The sequence below is a fragment of the Cygnus atratus genome, chromosome 1, assembly GCF_013377495.2.
Source record: "Cygnus atratus isolate AKBS03 ecotype Queensland, Australia chromosome 1, CAtr_DNAZoo_HiC_assembly, whole genome shotgun sequence".
Taxonomy (NCBI): Eukaryota; Metazoa; Chordata; class Aves; order Anseriformes; family Anatidae; genus Cygnus; species Cygnus atratus.
Window position 1 is genome coordinate 114,920,104 of NC_066362.1, and position 18,291 is coordinate 114,938,394.

The 18,291-nt window shown below is 39.8% G+C and overlaps 1 protein-coding gene across 3 annotated transcripts in view; it reads left to right on the forward strand.

The window, feature by feature from the left end:
• Positions 1-16,552, forward strand: part of BACE2 (beta-secretase 2) — a 46,880-nt gene extending 30,328 nt beyond the window's left edge. For 2 of the 3 annotated variants that reach the window (XM_035545936.2, XM_050716498.1), the window contains exons 5-9: positions 524-658; positions 4,593-4,694; positions 8,292-8,441; positions 9,647-9,815; positions 15,845-16,552. In XM_035545936.2, coding sequence (XP_035401829.1) covers positions 524-658; positions 4,593-4,694; positions 8,292-8,441; positions 9,647-9,815; positions 15,845-16,098 — 810 coding nt within the window. In that variant the 3' untranslated portion in view covers positions 16,099-16,552. The remainder of the gene's footprint in view (positions 1-523; positions 659-4,592; positions 4,695-8,291; positions 8,442-9,646; positions 9,816-15,844) is intronic. The other variant, XM_035545935.2, reaches the window with a different exon arrangement.
• Positions 16,553-18,291: the final 1,739 nt, after the last annotated feature.

The following is an 18,291-nucleotide window of genomic DNA, read 5'->3' on the forward strand; positions in this document are numbered from 1 at the left end:
GGTCTGGTATGCTCCCAGAGAGCTTCAATGAAAGTCCTGACAGAAGCTAATTGTGGTAGCCACAACATGATGGTCACATTTCATTTTGCCTGTGCATATGAAAAATGAAATGTTGATAAGCAGCATTAAGGCTGTTTTGACCTGATAAAGTGAATTTATGATGTGCAAGTTTTCAATTCTGTCCTGGTTTCATACATTGCCTAACTCAAACCACCAAAGATATGGTTTTGATTTGAAACACTAGAGCTTTCATAAGAAAATCTGTGTGAGTTTGCAGAAGATGCTGGAAATTTGGCCCAGCATTGGAACAGTGGTTTACTGAAGCAACATCTTCTTAATTTCTAGTTGTTTCAAACTGTTCTGTGATTGGTAAAGAATTTGTTAGCAAAATCCACAGAAATTGTGCTAAATTAAGATTTTGATGTGCTATCACAATGAAACGTTCCCCTTTTTACCTGTACTTGCCCCAGAACTAAACATCCAAGATTTTAAAGCATGTGAATTCTTTCCTCTTTTCCCTCAGGTTCTAGGTGGCATTGAACCAAGTCTCTACAGGGGTGATATATGGTACACACCTATCAAAGAGGAGTGGTATTATCAGGTTGAAATTCTCAAGCTGGAGGTTGGAGGACAGAATCTGGAACTGGACTGCAGAGAGGTATTTGCAATAGATTGTTTCTGTCTATATAAAACAGGTTTATTTAAGAAAAGCACCTAATTGATCATTTTTGTCCTTGCAGGCAGATGTATATTTCAGTCTCCTCTTAGAATTAAGTCTGTATAGTAACTTTGAAAAGAAATGAACAAGCCATGTGAAATATAATGTATACATGCTAAAATTGCTTCAGAGGACTTCAGAGTTGTGGATAGTATTTTCAGTAAACTAGGGACCAATCTATGATCATTAAATGAACAATCCACTGAAAATATAGCTGCTGCAGTTTGCTCAGCCCCTTGACTTGTTTCAGTTGTATCTAAACACTGAAGGTTGTGCATTGATTCAAGGAGACAACAGTCTTTAAACAACTACAGGTTTCCTGTTATGCAGTAAAATCAAACCAAAGCATTTAAAAACAGTTCTGGTCAAACAAAGAAAAGGGAAGATTTTGGAATGAGCCCTGTGGAGGTATCTAAGCACATAATTCATTATGGTGGTTGGCTTCCCATGGAAGCTTCCCAAAACATCTCGTCCCATGCTTCCTTTTTATCTTTGTACCCCCAACATATATCGGGATGGTTGAAGTTCCCCATGAAGACCAGGGCTTATGAATGTGAGACTGCTCCTATTTGTCTGTAGAGGGCCTCATCCACTTGTTCTTCCTGGTCAGGTTCCCTGTAGTAGACCCCCACTATAATGTCCCCTGTCCCTGCCCTCCCTTTAATCCTGACCCACAAGCTCTCTGTCAGCTCCTCACCCATCCCCAGGCAGAGCTCCATGCACTCCAGCTGCTCATTGGCATGGAGGGCGATTGATGCCCCCTCATCATCTCCCCTGCCTGTCCTTCCTAAAGAGCCTGTATCCTTCCATTACACTCCAGTCATGGGAGCCATCCCACCATGTCTCAGTGATGCCATATATTCATTGCCCTGCAGACACATGCAGCTCCCTTACTCGTTTTGCTTATTGCCCATACTGCATGCGTTGATGTATAGGCACTTACAAGGGGCACTGCAGCATGTTTAGTTCCTGGAAAGTATTTGGGGGTTTCTCCATAATGCTGCCTTGTAGGCATTTCCTTGTTAGCCTGCAAGTGCTGGAGGTGACCCCTCTCAAGCCCCCTATCATCGATTTTGTGATCCCTCCCGATTATATCACTCCATGCCCGCTGTTCAGCAGCCCTGTGCATCACTTACTCCTTCATGGGGCTACTGGTTACCCTCTCCCTCCTTCATAGCTTAAAGCCGTCCTAACAAGGTTAGCCACCCTACTAGCAAAAATGTCTTTTCTCCACTAGAGTGTATCCTGTCCCTCCCAAGCAGACACTGATCCTCAAACAAGGTCCCATGGTCATAGAACCCCAAACCCATATTTTGCTCACTTCAGCCTTACCAGTTATTTTTCCTCATGTATATGTTTCCTGTTCATATTAGCAATAATGTTTTGCTGTCACTGAATCATTTTAATAAGACTGTGTTGGTGGAATTTTTGCTCCAAAGTTGTTTTGTTTTTCTGGATATGTATATGTGTGTGTTTCATTTGTTTCTTGCTGTTGCTTGTTGCTATTTGTGTTCTATAATTTTCATGCCCTGTTTTCATTAGACATCTTAATTTTATCTTGTGCTTGTTCTCTTAGTTGGAAATAAGTGGAATATGATCATTCTAAAGTTTTAATAGTTCTTACAAATTAAGTGAAATTAATGATAAAAATGCATTTATATGCATAAATATATTTCCATACAAATATGAAATTCATATTTCCATATAAAATATTTTAAATTGATCATATCACCTCCAACTTAATAAGCAGACCAAGGTCTATTTAAATGCCTCTCTATTATATTGTTAGGAATGCAGAACTGCTGGGTTTCTAACATAAATATGTTTGCTTTTCTTTCCTACCTTAAAAAACCATCAACATATTTTGAAGAGGAGTCTTTGTGCTGATGGTTTAATACATGCTGTTTCCAAAAAACAACTCACTTAAAAATGTATCAGGGTTATGAAAATTTCCTGTTATTGTCACTCTTTCTAAGCTATGGTTTGCTTTCACCTTGGATGTATTAACATAGTATGCACATCACTGGTACAGAAAGCATCATTCCTTTCTTGATTTAAGGATATTTCCCAACAAAAGTTTAGGGGAAGAGTAGTAAATTAAGGCTAGTCTGATGAAAAGTTAGCTAGTTAAGGGCTTGCCACGGATGCATAATTCTTTTTGTGGGGTGATGAACTATGTGCCCTGTCTTCTAATTGTTTTCTAGGAAATGGAACATTTTTGTAACAGTCACCAGAGACTACTCCTTTCCTGGCAAGGAAAAAACAGTCCCCTGCACTTCAGATCTGGGGATAGGGCCAGAATAACACTGCAGCTTTGGCCAGGACCCTGGCAGAGCAGGGCCGAGGAAGCACAAAGCTGCCACTGGTGCACACTGCCTAGGGTGCTCTGTTAAATATTAACCAGCAAGACTGGGAAGGCGAGAAGTTACTGCACACTGAAAGTACACTGTACACAGCATGGAAATCTATAAGGCAGGAGTTCTGCATGGTTTTTTGTTTTTTTATGTTAGTGGTTGGCCCTTTTTGGCTGTGCTTCTACCTACTTTTTTCCTGAGGTGGTGATCTTGGTGATTGCATATTTGTATTGTAAATATGTTAAAATGGATTCCACAATGCCATAATATTTTTCTCCCCTCGTCAGAAATGTTTCTGAGTGTGGGATAAACGGCAGGTGGTGCATATCAGTGCTTTTCCTGTTTGCTTTTCTTTCGGTGCTGCTTGGCAGCCTATAACACCTCTTCTTTCAAAAAGAAAGTCAGTCAGTTTTTGTGGGGTTTTATTTTATCACTGCACTGAAGATAGTGCATGTGACTTGATAATATCTAAACCAATGTATTTTGAATTCATGTACTGAATGTACTGAATGTAATGAATTCACTTTCTCTTTGACCTCTTCCTAAAAAGTTTATGCTGTCTGTTTGCTTTTGTATTTTGATTTTGCCATAAACATGTAATTGTTTGGTTATATTGATCCTGCTGCCTAACCTGGTAACAAAAGTAGTTAATACAAATAGCTGCCACTGCTACTTGCCTTTTCTTTTTACAATTAACTTAATTAATTAAGTTTTTTAAGGGTCCATAAAACAATATGTACCTCTTAAAATATTTATTCTTTGTTTTTAGTGTATCTGAAGTTTGATGAAGTATCTCAGTGTGAGGATTCGGGTTTTAATAATGAAGAGACTTTTATACTGAGGGGTGTTTTTTGTGCAGACTTTGGAGCAGCAGGATTGAAATTTTCCAGTTTCTTTGTAGTTGCTTTTGCCTGTGTTTTCATGGTTTTCCAAAGAGACAAGATGTACTCTTGAGCTAGAACCAAACCTGACATGTAATGAGGACTTATGTTCCCTGACTATTCTCAAGGTAGAAACACTAGTTATTAAAAACAAGCTGCTGTATTGTGTTTAAATTAGAGTGAGTTGTTTTCATTATAGCTGAGACCACAATTCAGGGCATAGACATGTATGTAAGCCACATCAGTGTGCTTACCCTGTGCCTGAACTAACCATGAGAGTGCTTTGTGCCCAAGGCATATGAGAGGTAAAGTGGATTAGCGTACATCTCTGAGAGAGGCTGTGCTATACTTCTTTCTAGAACACTTTGGACACTTGCAACAGCTGTGGTGACATGCAGTAATTTCTTGAGCAGTGCAGATAAACTCACTCTTGTGTCTAGGCTGTCCTTATGTTGTTTTTTGCTCTCAAGCTTCATTTGAATCCAAGCTATCAACTCAAGAGAGCTGCTGAAAAGTATGATGTACAGTTTTGTAAAGACAGCTACCAAAAAGGAACAGCCTTGTAATCGCTATGAAACAGTTTAATCTGCATTACATTAACTACAGTGTGTAATTTATCTCCTTTTTCCCCTTTCCTAGTATAATGCTGATAAAGCAATAGTAGACAGTGGGACCACCCTCCTCCGTCTGCCCCAGAAAGTCTTCAGCGCTGTTGTGCAAGCAATAGCTCGCACATCCCTGGTAAGCTAGTGTCATTAACTCTGCTCGAAATGTTAATTTCCTATTAAGTGATCGCGTGATCTTTGAAAGGAGTGTCATCTTTGCTATCTGCCAGGTAAGTCAGGAGGTCTCTGACTTGAGAGGAGCAGAACCTTTCCTGGTGTACTCCTATTATTAAATAAATGATGGATGGTCTTTGATGGAGGCAGAAGAGGGAAAGGGAGGTGAGAAGTCCAAATATAGGCAAGAGGTGCATGTACAAAAATGCATCAGAAATAATGTGGAGACTGAGTATTTTGCTCTAAGTGTTTCAGAAATATGGATGTAATTCTTGTCTTTCCAATTCAGAGTATTAAGAGTACAAAAATCAGTCCTTTCATTCAAAACACAGTGTTTATAAAGTAAAAGAACCTGCTACTGCAAGCAGTTATTTTCCAAATATAAAGCTTATTGTTGTATAGAATGGATGCCATTCATAAGGATTGTTCATATCAAAAAAGCTGCTTTTGAACTTCATTATTTATGTTTAAAAGTATCTTTCTTTGGAAATAGAATGGGCCTTAGAAGTAGGGCAGGGGCATGGTGGATTTCTTTCAGCATAGAGTAACTCGAGCAGTGTTTTCTGGTTAACAAAAGCAAGCTATTCATAAATTTTGTTTGAATACGATTAACAGCATTGAGAAGGTTAAAGCTGAAGAATAAATCCCAGATATTTCAATGTCAACAAGTTTCATATTTTTATCCTGGCTTCAGGAATGGACAGTGGTAGGATGGGCAAATCACGGGAAATGCAGTAAGCAGGCTGTTGGCCAGTTGACCAAAAGGCAGCGTATTTGCCTGTATGCTGATAGTGCAAGACTGAGACCCTTTGCCTGACTGAGAGCAGAGATTTGGCCTGAAGAGTTCTTCACTGCCAATACATGTCCAATATCTGAAATAAATATATGAATTATCTTATGTAACTTAATGTCCCTGATTGAAAAGTTCTACTCTTTTCAAAGCACTTAAATATTGACTGAAATAATTGCAGCCAAGGGGTGGAGAATGGAAAGACTACCCCAGAGCTCTTGTAATATGGTACAGCATCCTCCTGTGAAGTGATCACAGTGGTCTAGATTCCTCCCCAATGTTGGTCAGGAGGGCATTTGACCAAGAGCCTTCCACATGCCAACTAAATAGTCAACTGATCAATAAAATATTAGAAGGGAACGACTCACTCGCTTCACCTCATGATTTTTATTCATCTTATTAAAAATTCATTCTCTTCTAGGGTTTCTTGTTAGTCTCAAGGACCTTGTTGTACTCCTTTCTCTCTACACACACCAGAAGTTATTTTCACAGCTCTAAACAAAGGAGATAGTCTATTAAATAAGAAAATAATTACAAGATGTAAGGATTAGTTTCTGGCATTGTAAGAGCAATGGTAGCAAAATGGGTACTTTCAGCAGCTATACCATGGCATCACAAATGCACTCTTAGTGCCCTGTGCTTCTGGCAGGCTATGTATCACTGAAACGTAAAATCATCTGCTGTAGTCAGACATACTGCTCTGTCCATAGGTGAACCAGGTTAACAAGTTCCTGCTGCTAGCTGCTTCTTACAAGCTTCCCAGCAAGACATTATTGCCCCCTCAGGTATACTGGCATAACTGCACATGTAGTGTTCCGTTATTCAGCTCCATTAAAAAAAAAAAAAAAGTCTGTGGGCTTTATGCTCTTTGATGGTGTAGATTGTTTTTTTAAACCCCACTTGATTGGACTGAAGTCTTTTAGGGGGCAGTTATAGATACAGTTTGATGATGGCAGGTGTGAAGGGTAGAGGTGAGCCACTGAGGAGTGGCAGCTACTACACCTCACTGAGCTGAAGTTAGAACAGCATGTCTTCTCACAGCATCGAAGTAATGCTAAGTTGTTAAGCTGGAGAAGGGAAGGCTCAAGTACACTTAAAATCTTTATTTTAATAACCTTTTGGGTATCATAAAGCCTTCCCTCTCAATGCATTTGTTCAGCATACATAAGTAAGGCAAAGAAATGCCTTGTAATAAGCAGTCTTACTGGGAAATCAAAGTAGGTGCTTAAAATAGAGCACTTGATAGATTTTGTCTGTCTGGTCTGGGTGCTACCTGGGAGCTCTTCTCGCATCACAAGCTTTGTTTTCCAATAGGAAATGGAAAGAGAGGAGAACTACATTTTTAGCAGGTCTGACCTTGGACTCGGCCATGACGGGTAGAGCATTTCTGTCCCATGCCAAGAGACTTACTGAAGCGTGCATTGCGAGTTAAGTGTAAAAACAGGCTGTTTGTGGCTGTAAGTCTCATTCTGTGTTTATATGAGTGTATACATGTTGGCCCAAGAAGCACCTGGAAGTATAAGGTCTCTAATACAGCCTTAACAAATATTTATTTCATTGGCAAGTATGTGGGGGTGTGTGAGCACTTGTCACTTGTAAAATGCCATATAACTAATGTATGAGCTGCTGTTTGCAAAACAATCAATATCACAGATAATTACAAATGGGGAGGTTAGAAAGACTGGATTCCGTCTTTCTTCTGCACCTGAACTGATTTGGTTCTACAATGTCGGAACAAGATACTGTCTTGTATGTTGCTTCACAGAGGAGTCAGAGCCAAGCCAGCACAAAGCATTGCATGCAAATAATGAAGTGTTTTCCTCTGATCTGGCAGCACATCAACTTTGTGTGTTTTAGGGAGCGTGCACTTCAGGCAAGATTTCTGTCTTAGGGGAAGAAGCTCTGTAGGGGTTTAATGTGTTCACTTTGTTGGTGTCATGGATACATTAAGAAACATTGTTAATCAACCTTATTTCAAAAGCATGTCAAGTTATACTGGTAGTCAGTGGAAGGGCAGCAAGAGAAACAGAGGGATGTGTTTCTTTTCATTGACCAACAGACCTTGATTCCTTTGGATGCTAGGGGATTTTGGCTTATCCCTTGGTTTCAAAACCCTGAAGTTCATAGAATCACAGAATATCTGAGTTGGAAGGGTCCCACAAGGATCATCAGGTCCAGCTCCTGGATCCGCAAAGGACTACCCAAAAATCAGACCATGTGTCTGAGAGCACTGTCCAAATGCTTCTTGAACTCTGGCAGCTCAGTGCCATGACCACTGCCCCAGGGAGCCTGTCCCAGTGCCCGACCACCCTCTGGGTGCAGAACCTTTCCCTAACACCCAGCCTGACCCTCCCCTGTCCCAGCCCCACGCCGTTCCCTCGGGTCCTGTCGCTGTCCCCAGAGAGCAGAGCTCAGCGCCTGCCCCTCTGCTCCCCTCGTGAGGGAGCTGCAGGCTGCCATGAGGCCTCCCCTCAGCCTGCTCTGCTCGGGGCTGAACAAACCAAGGGACCTCAGCTGCTCCTCATACATCTTGCCCTCCAGACCCTCCACCATCTTTGTAGCCCTCCTTTGACAGCTTTATATCTTTAAGTTAAGTTGACTACAAAACAATGTGTGGGAGGAATGGAAGCAACTCATTAAACATTCATGTAGTTTGTATTTTGCTTTGTGTTTTTAAAAACTATCTGCTTCTTTAAATTTTTGGTGTTGGGGCAGAGCTATCAAAATCTATTAAAATGTATGTAATCTGTATGCATCATTTTTTCATAGGTACAGGAATTCTCTTCTGGTTTCTGGACTGGTACGCAGCTTGCATGCTGGGATAAAACTGAAAGACCCTGGTCCTTATTTCCCAAACTCTCCATTTACATGAGGGATGAAAACTCCAGCAGGTCATTTCGCATCTCTATCCTGCCACAGGTCTCAGCTTTCTTCGTTTATTCGGTTATATGTTTTTTCTTACTATTGTAACACATATGCTCTTAAAAAGTAGGAGCTATTTTTAGCAGTAATAGAAAATTAATTTATTGCATGTGAGGGAATATAATGATTTTTTAAAATCAATATTTAAATAGGGAAAATTACAAAGAAACTTGTGTATTAGAAGAGACTCAACACCTAAAGCCAAAAAAGAAAAACAGAGTTTCCTTGAGTGCAGTCCATGTAGCTGGAAATGAATTTTTCAAATTGTCAGGAAAAATATGCAAGTTTTGTTTTGTTTTCTTGAGCATTAGCCGCATTAGGTATCGATACAGAGTGTCGCTACTCATTTTGATCTTCTCATTTTGGGGGAAGAAAATTGATTTGTTTTTTGTGGCATTCTGAGTTGGAGCACTTCTGAAAATGACGCTCTTGGCAAGGAGCCTGTGTGATCTCTTCACCAGTTCATATTACTTGGTTGGTTTATCTTTTATTAATATTCCATACCAGCTTTTAGAATGTAATGTTGTGCCATTTTCATTTTGTTCTCTGGCTTTTTTTTTTTCCCCTATATAGGTTGCAATACAGCCTCGTGTCCTCTAACATTACTAATACAATCTATTACCTCAGGGGATGTTCAGGAGCAAAGGGGAGAATGAGCCTTTTAAGTACATTTTAACTTGAAATATAGTAAAGCCTCACGATAAGCTTTTTCTGTATTGATCATGTAGCGTGTCAATCTTTCATCTTCCCTGAGGATACAAGGGGTAAAATGTGACTTGAATTTATGAATCTGGAGACATCAAGATGACACTGAAGAGAATGCTCTCTGAGTCAATTGTATCCTGATAATTTTTTTTAATAATAGTTTTTTTTTTCTCTAATTCAAGTTTACATTCCAAGTTCTTTCTTACCTATCCTCTCCTTACGGAACATACAATAAAAAATGGTTTCTGTGAATTTGCTGGTGCTCTTCATGTATTGAGTGATTATGTTCATATTTAAGCTTAGACTCCCAAGAGCATTACCTCTTACCTGCATGTAAGCGCTTTGACTAAATTTAAATTATATACAGAAGTCTGTTTGATGCTATTAATTCTTGATTACCAGTGGAGTTTGAGTGCTTGATTGTAAAAATCAAAAGGTCTGTCATCTTCTAAGTACTGTGTGGTGTTGCTTCTTACACTTTTTTTTTTTTTTAATAGCTTTATATTCAACCCATCCTTGGAATAGGAGAGAACTTGCAGTGCTACCGATTTGGGATCTCTTCATCTGCGAATGCCCTGGTTATTGGTGCTACAGTCATGGAAGGCTTCTATGTAATATTTGACAGAGCTCAGAGGAGAGTGGGCTTTGCAGTGAGTCCATGTGCAGGTAAGAGAAATACTGTTCAGGACTGGTGAGTGAGGAAACACCTGCTACTCTCAAAAAAACATCTTCGTCCCTTACATGATGGGAGACAGTGCGGTTACCAATGAAGTGTGAGGGCTATATTTTTGAGCAATCCCACGGTGTTCAGATTTCAAGGGGAGAAAAAAAAAAAAGATTGTATTGCACACAACAGTCTTTTGGTGTGAAGTAAATCATTATCAACTTTGGATATCTTAGCTGCATTCTTCCCACTGAGAGAGGATATTCTTTCTGAGATGTCAGTCTGTGTGTGCAGTTTCCCCGATACAGTTGGGGAAAGAGAGCCCTTATTTTTAATTCAGCTTTATTTATGTAGTCCTGTTCTAATTTGCACATAAATGGATTCTTAACTAATTTTTGCATTGTGCAGTGAAGTACTTTACTCACGTTTTTCTCTAAATTGTGCCTTTTCAGCCCTTCAGAAATACTCAAGGCAAAGATGAATATGGGACTCAAATTAAGACTTGCGATGTTTGTGTTAGTTCTAAACAAATAGTTTTCTTGGTGTAAATAGAAAATCATTAATGTTTTCATTAGCTGCTGAGGAAATGTGAAGAAAAGCACTGATAATTTTAAGATGATTTCACAGTGCTGGTTAACTTTCTTGCTTCTTCATGATTCATCTTATCTCACTAAGGGTAGCTAAAGACAAATACAAGTTTTGGTGTGTCCTCCCTTTTCTGATGAGACACTGCATTGGCACCACAAGAACATACAAACTGCAGAGGAGGGAAAGGCTGCATACCCATATGGAAGTCCCTATCCCAAACAGAAGTGGTCTATGCCCAGAAAAACATTGTAGCATCTATTACCTGCTTGAGAAAAGGAACGTGACTGATTGTGCTACTTTACTCCCCAGTAGTTATGATAGGGAAGGTAAGGGCAGTAAGTACCTGAGTGCTTAATGCAACTAGGCAATTGAGGGTAAAAAAGACAGACACTAGCTAGTTTGGGTTGTAGCTCTAGGGCATTCTAAAAGTCTTTTTTTTTTTTTTCCTTTTTAATCTCTCCATTGTCAATGGGTTCAAAATTGTTGTCTTTGAGCTTGCTAAGCAAAAAAAAAAAAAAAAAATATTCCAGACATAGATGCAGGTTGCTTAATGAAGACCTCTATGAGAGATCCTGCAGTGATGAAAGATATTTTGAATGCATCTGGAAGGAGGGTGTAACTAGACAAATACTACAGACCAGGTTTTCCTGCCTGTCACTCTTCTGTTTGCTTCCTGACTGCATTTTTAGCAAGCCTAGAGCTGCCTCCTGTTCCTGTCATGATGCAGCCATTAATGGAGAGGAGAAGGGGCATTTTGACACAACATACTGACTGACATCAGGTCGGCAGGGCACTTTAGCCTGCTGGTGCTCAAAAGAAATGCTTTGAGAGCATGTCTGTGTTGAGAAAAAGAGTCAGGGAACCGTAATAGTACCTTAATGTTAATATTGCTACACAGAAACATGGAGTTTGGCCACTGCATGTAGATCTGCCAACCTCTTCTAGAGCAGAAGAACTGAGCTTGCTGACTAGAAATCTGAATCCACATGAGCTTGGACACATGATGATCCCTGGCTGGTGCTAGATTGCATTTAATTATTGTTTCTTTGTCCATGTTTCATGCATGTGTCTAACCTAACATCATGGGAACTTAGCTTCTTGAGGAATCAGGTGATACAAACCACTGACTGAGACAAGATAAACCGATTTGTCAGACTTTATTCACATGGGGCAGATGACATTTTGCTGGATGTGCCAGTTATTCTGAATTCACTTCTTCACAGCTTGTGGTTTCCATATTTAACATTACTTTCATCAGAAAACCACAACTGTGAGTGGTTGTGCGCTGACTGGCGAGCAGTCAGTGCAGTGTGAGGGATTAAGCTGCCTAACTGGCTTCCTGCGGAGGCCAGCCGTGTCCTCCATAGCAACTATATTAATGTAATTTGTTTGGATCATTTTAGTCTGTTAGTGGGCATAAATTAAATTGAATTACTGGCAGCATAAATCATCAAAACTAGAGAAATATAAAGGGCTTTTTTGGTGGGGCTGTGCTTCTTTGTATTCACTTGTACTTTCTTGTTTACAATAGTATGTTAACAATAAAGTTAAGCCTATCTTTTTGTAAGGTATTAAACAGGTATATGCTGAATTTAAAAATGGCAGAAACAGAAAATAAGGCTAAAGCCCTTAACTTCATTGAACTCCAAGTTTCTGCTGAGACTTGGTTTGAGATGAGAAAATATTTACTCTTCAGTTCTCCTTCCTTTGTTTTCATTCTCCAGGATGTACCCCCCAACCCACAAAAAAAAAAAAAAAAAAAAAAAAAATTGAGGAGAGTTAGTTAGAAAGCAGTGGGAAACTAATCCATTTTGGCAGGAAAATTTGCTTTTTCCTCAATTAGGTGAAGCCCTGTAAGACTTATTCCACCTGTTAATTATTTTGAATCATTTCAAGTTGTCTGTTGTTAATTTCAGAGATACTCTAGTATTTAAAGGATGACTAGGAAAGGTTTGGGGTCAGGCCCGTTCTTGAGACCAGATGTTCAGATCACCTAGTTAAGTGATGCAACCTAATGGTACTTCAGCATCGAGTAGGACTACACCCCTTGTTATTTTTGTAGTAAATGAGAAAATCACAGAAGCAAGGCTTGAGTGTTTGAAGGGAAGAAATGCACCAAGCGCTGCAATCATAAGCGACTTATGCACTAAACTGTGACAAGGCAGAAAGCACCCTCGGCAATTTTTTGAGCCCTAAACTTGGAAGAACAGCTGTCATGGTGAATAACAGAGCTTCAAGCCATAAAGGTCATAGTAACATGGAGGACTGAGCAGCTGAAACCTCATGAGGTTCAGTGAAAAGAACAGTGGAGTTCTGCATCGTGACAAGAGAACCGTCTTGCATGAGAACCGTCTGGGAAGGGGCCGGCTGAAGAGCAGCCTTGCAGAAAGAGAGCTGGGAGTTATGGTGGGCACCAAGTTGAATGCAAGCCAAGGGTGAATGCAAGTGAAACCATGTAACAAAGGGCAACATCCACCAGTTAGATTCAGAGGTTTGAATTCGACATTAGGAAATCCTTCTTCACAAGGAGAGAAGTACAGCACTAAAACAGGAAACAGATTGCCCAGAGAGATCATGGGTTCTCTGTCCTTGGGGTTATACAATTGGCTGGTCATAGCTGCAGCTGACTTGATCAAGTGATAGTAACAGTCCTGCTCTGTATAGGAGGCTGGACGATGTGACCTCCAAAGGTCCCTTCCAGGCAGCATTCTACTATTCCATGCTATACTCAATCTAACTTTAGGTTTGCTTCCTTTCCAAAACATCCAAGGTAGTGAGAAAGAGTGTTTGCCCTTTTCAACTTTGAGTTCTACACAGGTGTTATAAAATAGCATTTTTCCAGAGGTTCCATTTTTGTCCTGTAATCATCAATAATGTAGAAAATTCCATTGTTTTCAAGGTCAAGAAATTACTGTAAGTAGCTAGAACCAAGTATTCTAAAAAAGAAAATGCCAAAATATCCTATCATCTAATGTATAATAGGTTAAGTATGGGACTTGGTTTATATTAAGGGTTTGTTTGAACAATTTAGGCAAATTTCCCCCTTTTTATTTCCTTTCAATTTCCCTGGGGGTAGAAGAGGGTGAAGGAAAAGTTTTCTTTTTGGAGGGAAGAAAGCGGAGGCTATGCTGCTATCAAGCATTCTCAAAATGTAATTTACAATGTCAGCCACTAAGGCAACAAGTTTGTATTGCCTTTTTTAACAGCAGTAGTTATTGTACTCAAGCCAAATAACAAGTAATTAGGGATTTATTTTGAAAGCTATCTACAAGGTGGAAAATTGTGCTGCCTTTTTTTTTTCTTCTTCTTCAAAATACTGAATTCCTAAATAGTAATAATTATGCCTTGCATTTCATATCAGTATTGTATGTGGCTTAGTTTGGTTTTCCTGAAGGACTTAATAGAGACAGAGGAAACGGTGGGGGGCCGACAGGGAGTGAAATGTCTCCACGAAATAATTGCATGGCAGACAAAATGTAATACTGGGAGTACGAACGGAACAGATTTCAGTTTTGTTTCTGCCACAGGCCTTCTAGGCAGTCTTTTGCAACTCTATCCATTCCTGTGCAGTTCCCTCACCATATCTGTGCAACAGCAGTGCCTTGGCAAAGACATGTTGATGATACAGGGTACACAGGCCACTTTATTTCAATCTGATGAGTTGAGATATACATGTTTGGTACTCACCAATGTCAGGATGCTTCTGGGTGCAACTTTAAGTTTCACCCAGCACACTCTAACAGCGCCATGCCACTAAAGAAGACTTTCCACACCTGCTGCTGGAGAAAGGGTTGGTTCAGTGAGTGATCCCACAGACAATTCCTGGCTTTGGCGTTACTTTGTTATGACAGGTGTGTTTTCCATCAAATCAGTGAGCTGCTCTGACTGTCCTTGCAACCTACCCATCACTAACATCAACACAAAAGAGGCAGTGAGGGCAAGCAGGACTGCCCCCTTCAGCAACACCCTACCATTAAGCTGAATTAAGTCTAATGAGACTTAAACCTTTATATAATATGAGGTCATGGGAGGCCAGGGACTGAATACCAAATCTCTCCATTTCCTTCCAAAGGGTATTTTATGCCAATCTCTTTAAATGTGCTTCCAGGAAACTTATTGAAGCTATATGTAAATATGAGATACTGTTTACAGTAGGCAGGGTCACTTATGATTTCGCATGAGTGTGCGTGTGTGTAAAATGAACAAGAAATGAAGCAGGAAGCTTAAAACTGAGGACTTTATAAGAAATACACAAATGTGGCTTCGAGTATCTGACTAGAAAAGTGAATATAACTATTTGGAAAATTCTCTAAAATACACAGTCTAACTGTGTGCTCCTGGTCCCCCTAAGCAAGCTAAAAGACACGCGTCCTTCCCCAGCCACAGACCTGCAAGTATGAAATGCTCCGAATATTTTGTTGCCCTAGGCAACTCCCTTGCTCTGCCTTTACAATACATGTAGTCCTGTCCACAACTCAGGGGAACTTTGCTGTGCTTGCCATGGTTACTGTGACAACCATGGGCAGCATAACCTTTTTCAGCAAATACTGGTTTAACAAGTACTGGCTTGTGATGGTAATGAAACAAGTCACACAGCCTGTGATGTTACCAAGATGGATGGCTATTCAAAAACAGCTTCCAAGGCACCCCTTCATGCTTCTTGATTTAACTTTATCTCATCCATTTTTGAGTTGCTTGGTTAGCTTCTCCCTGCCTGTTTACAGCACTGCTCCTTCATGACTCAGCTCCTCACTACTGATATTGAGCATCCCCTCCAACATTCCCCTTTCCTCTGCATCTGTCACTGAGCCATCCCTGCTTTACCTCCCCTTCCTTCTAAATTTTCATCTCAGCAGTACCACTCATAAGCCTAATGTTGCTGGTTTCTGCCCAGTGCCTTGTGCTTAGGATATGGCCCTCTAAGGTATCTGTGAAGCTAATGAACCTGCATGCTGCTCCCTAAGACCTTGGGAAGTAGCTAACACAGAAGATCTAAGAATCCTCTGAGGTGCTCTTCCACTTGTTGCAAATGCCAGAAACAACAAAAGCTCCCCTTACCCTGAACTACTCCAGTGTATTGGTACTGTTGGATTTTTAAGCTTCATTAAGTTGATGCTTCTGAAAGGTTAGTTCAGAAGGAAAAGGTGATCCAGTGGCTGGGGCTTTTAAGTTGGGCCGTGGGACACCTGAGTTAAATTTCTGCTCTCTCATTGACAGCCTATGTATATGTGGAAGTATTATGGTCTCCATATGCCTCAGATTTCCATTTTATAAACATGGAGTACTAGCATTTTTTTGCAATAAGAAATAAATTAAAAATAAGTATGCTGAGATGCATGATGATGGAGGGAGAGGGGTATATAGTTATTTAGGCTAGATCTTCTGTTGTTTGCTTTAAATGGTGTCTTACAGACTTAATGTTTCTCATTTTGTAATTTCTCAGTAGTTGATGGCTCTCCAGTGTCTGAGATTGAAGGTCCCTTCACAACAGCAGATGTTGCAAGCAACTGCGTTTCTGTCATTTCTTTCCATGAACCAGTGTTGTGGATTGCCTCCTATGCTCTCATGAGCCTGTGTGGGATTATCCTCCTTGCACTGATCATCCTGCTGCTTATTCCACCACGTTGTCAGCATCGCTACACTGACAACGATGTGGTCAATGATGAGTCCTCCTTAGTGCGACACCGATGGAAATGAGAACCTCGATTGTGAAACCTGGGACTTCAGCAGAATGAAGAACAAAGTACTTCACCAACAGGAAGAAGCCAATGCCTCAGTCCTTTTTACATCCATTACAAATTGCTGTGGAAATCCCTCCAAATATCATAACTTTTAAAGCTTTATTTTCTAACACTGATTCTGAACCAAAGCACTGTTAACCACCTCATAAGTGCTACAGTACTGGATTTGCTACTGCAGTACAAAGAGCCTTTATGCTCTCAATAGTACCTTCTTTTTTTTAGGAAAAAAGAGAGAAAAAAACACCATAATGTTCTTCCACTATCTGAACAAAATTGTCCATCCTTCTTTCACAAAAAAGGAGCTGTTAGTATTTTCTAACTAATCAAGCCCTGACTGTAAAAAAGAGAAAAAAAATAATAACCTTTCTTACTAATCATATTAAATGAATACTGCTTTGTGTTTACATCAATTCATTTTGAAGCTGTGCTTACGGTGCGGGCAAAAGAGAAAGGTCAGACATATGCAGCAGTAAAGCAAATGAGGTCAAGAAGAAATGGTGGTTTGGGTTTTCATTCCTCAGAATTACTGCTGCCACTTGAGAGGGTCACCATTCCTGAGTGTGATTGCAAAATAGCTTGAGGAGGTAAAATCTAGGAAACGAACTTGTTCAGCCTTAGTGTAAAACAAGACTACCTCTCTTAATTTTACAAGGATGCTACCACTGGTAAGCATGTGACTTAGAACTGGTCTTTAAACACAGGATGTCCAAATATAACTCCTGTGCTTCTAAGTAGTTGATTTTATAGAAATTAATTCTTCATCACTTTCCACTTTGCTGCACAAAAAAACCTCTCAGTTTTCCCCCTAATGTGGGGGTTTGGGTGGTTGTTTGTTTGTTTGTTTGTTTTAATTCAGGATGAGTGATACTTAGTAAAGGCTGGATTGCAAATGTATAGACATTATAATCCTAAGGTCCACGTTCTGTCATCTCTTTCCCTATTTCTAGTGAATGTGTAACGAAAAGGAAACAACAAAATGAGAAAGACAACCATTTTTTTTGCTGAGCTCAGCAACATACAAGTTCAAGTGAAAAGTATGTCTTCATGGACAGACTGTGAAGTGAAAGTCTTAATGCTGGCTTGTCTTGAAACATGAGCAACGGTGGGAGGCTTTTTGTTTAGCTCCAGTGGTGTGTCAGTCAAATGAAAAGTCTATGTACTGACTGACTGACTGAAAACACATGCGGTGAGACTGGAAAATATGAAGGGAAAGAGAAAGAGGGAACGTATTTGCCAGACCTCCATTGTGCAAGCATAGATTTTAATGCAGAAGTCAGAACATGGCATTTTCTCTGCAGACAGAACAACTTTTTGTGTATCTAGTCAGTGAGCACTGCACCTCCATCGTTTTTCTAGAGCACTTGCATAGTGGGTTCAAAAGATAAACAATGCAAGGTTGAGGAGTCCAGTGACAACTACTAGTTATCTCTTTGAAAAATAACTGAAAAAAAATCCTTTGCATTTCAATTGCACAGCAGTTTACAAATCTGTGTGGGTAACAAGAAAAAAAGAAAAAAAAAAAAAAGGAAGCTTAGCTCAGAATCTCCCAATCCCTTGCCTAGAAATTTTTCTGCCTGTAATCCCTTCATGCAGCTTTCTGATTCACACTGCCTCTGTTTCTGACTCTGCAGGGAATAAGCAAAGATTTCTTTTTTTCAGGAATTATGCTTTTACAGAAGTACAAGTACTGTGTGTGAAAATAAAGCACTGCTGTTTTTTAAACTAATGTGTATATCAGTTCATAACTGGAAGTGCCTGTGTTTTCCTTTTCTTTTTAATTCCTGCACATTCAGACTGCTTGGCTGCATAAAGTGTAATGATTCATGTTTTGATCTAACACCTGAAAATGGTTTTTTTTTTTTGGAATTAGGAGTTGGAATAGGAGGAAATTTTGAGTTTGCCTCCTTCCTCCCCCTCCTCTTAGTTTGTAAGGGGAGAAAAGCAATTAATTAAAAGGAGTGTAAGAAACAACAGAGTTTAGGTGTTTTCTCCCTAGCATACCTTCCATATGTCTCTTTTGTAATCTCTTACAATTAGAATTTGTAGTACATTTTATAAAAAGAAGTCATTCCTTTGGGTTTTTCTTAAAGCAATAGACTTCGCTCTGAAAAGAGTGATGTTTCCAGTTCTGATTTGGTTCCACGTCATC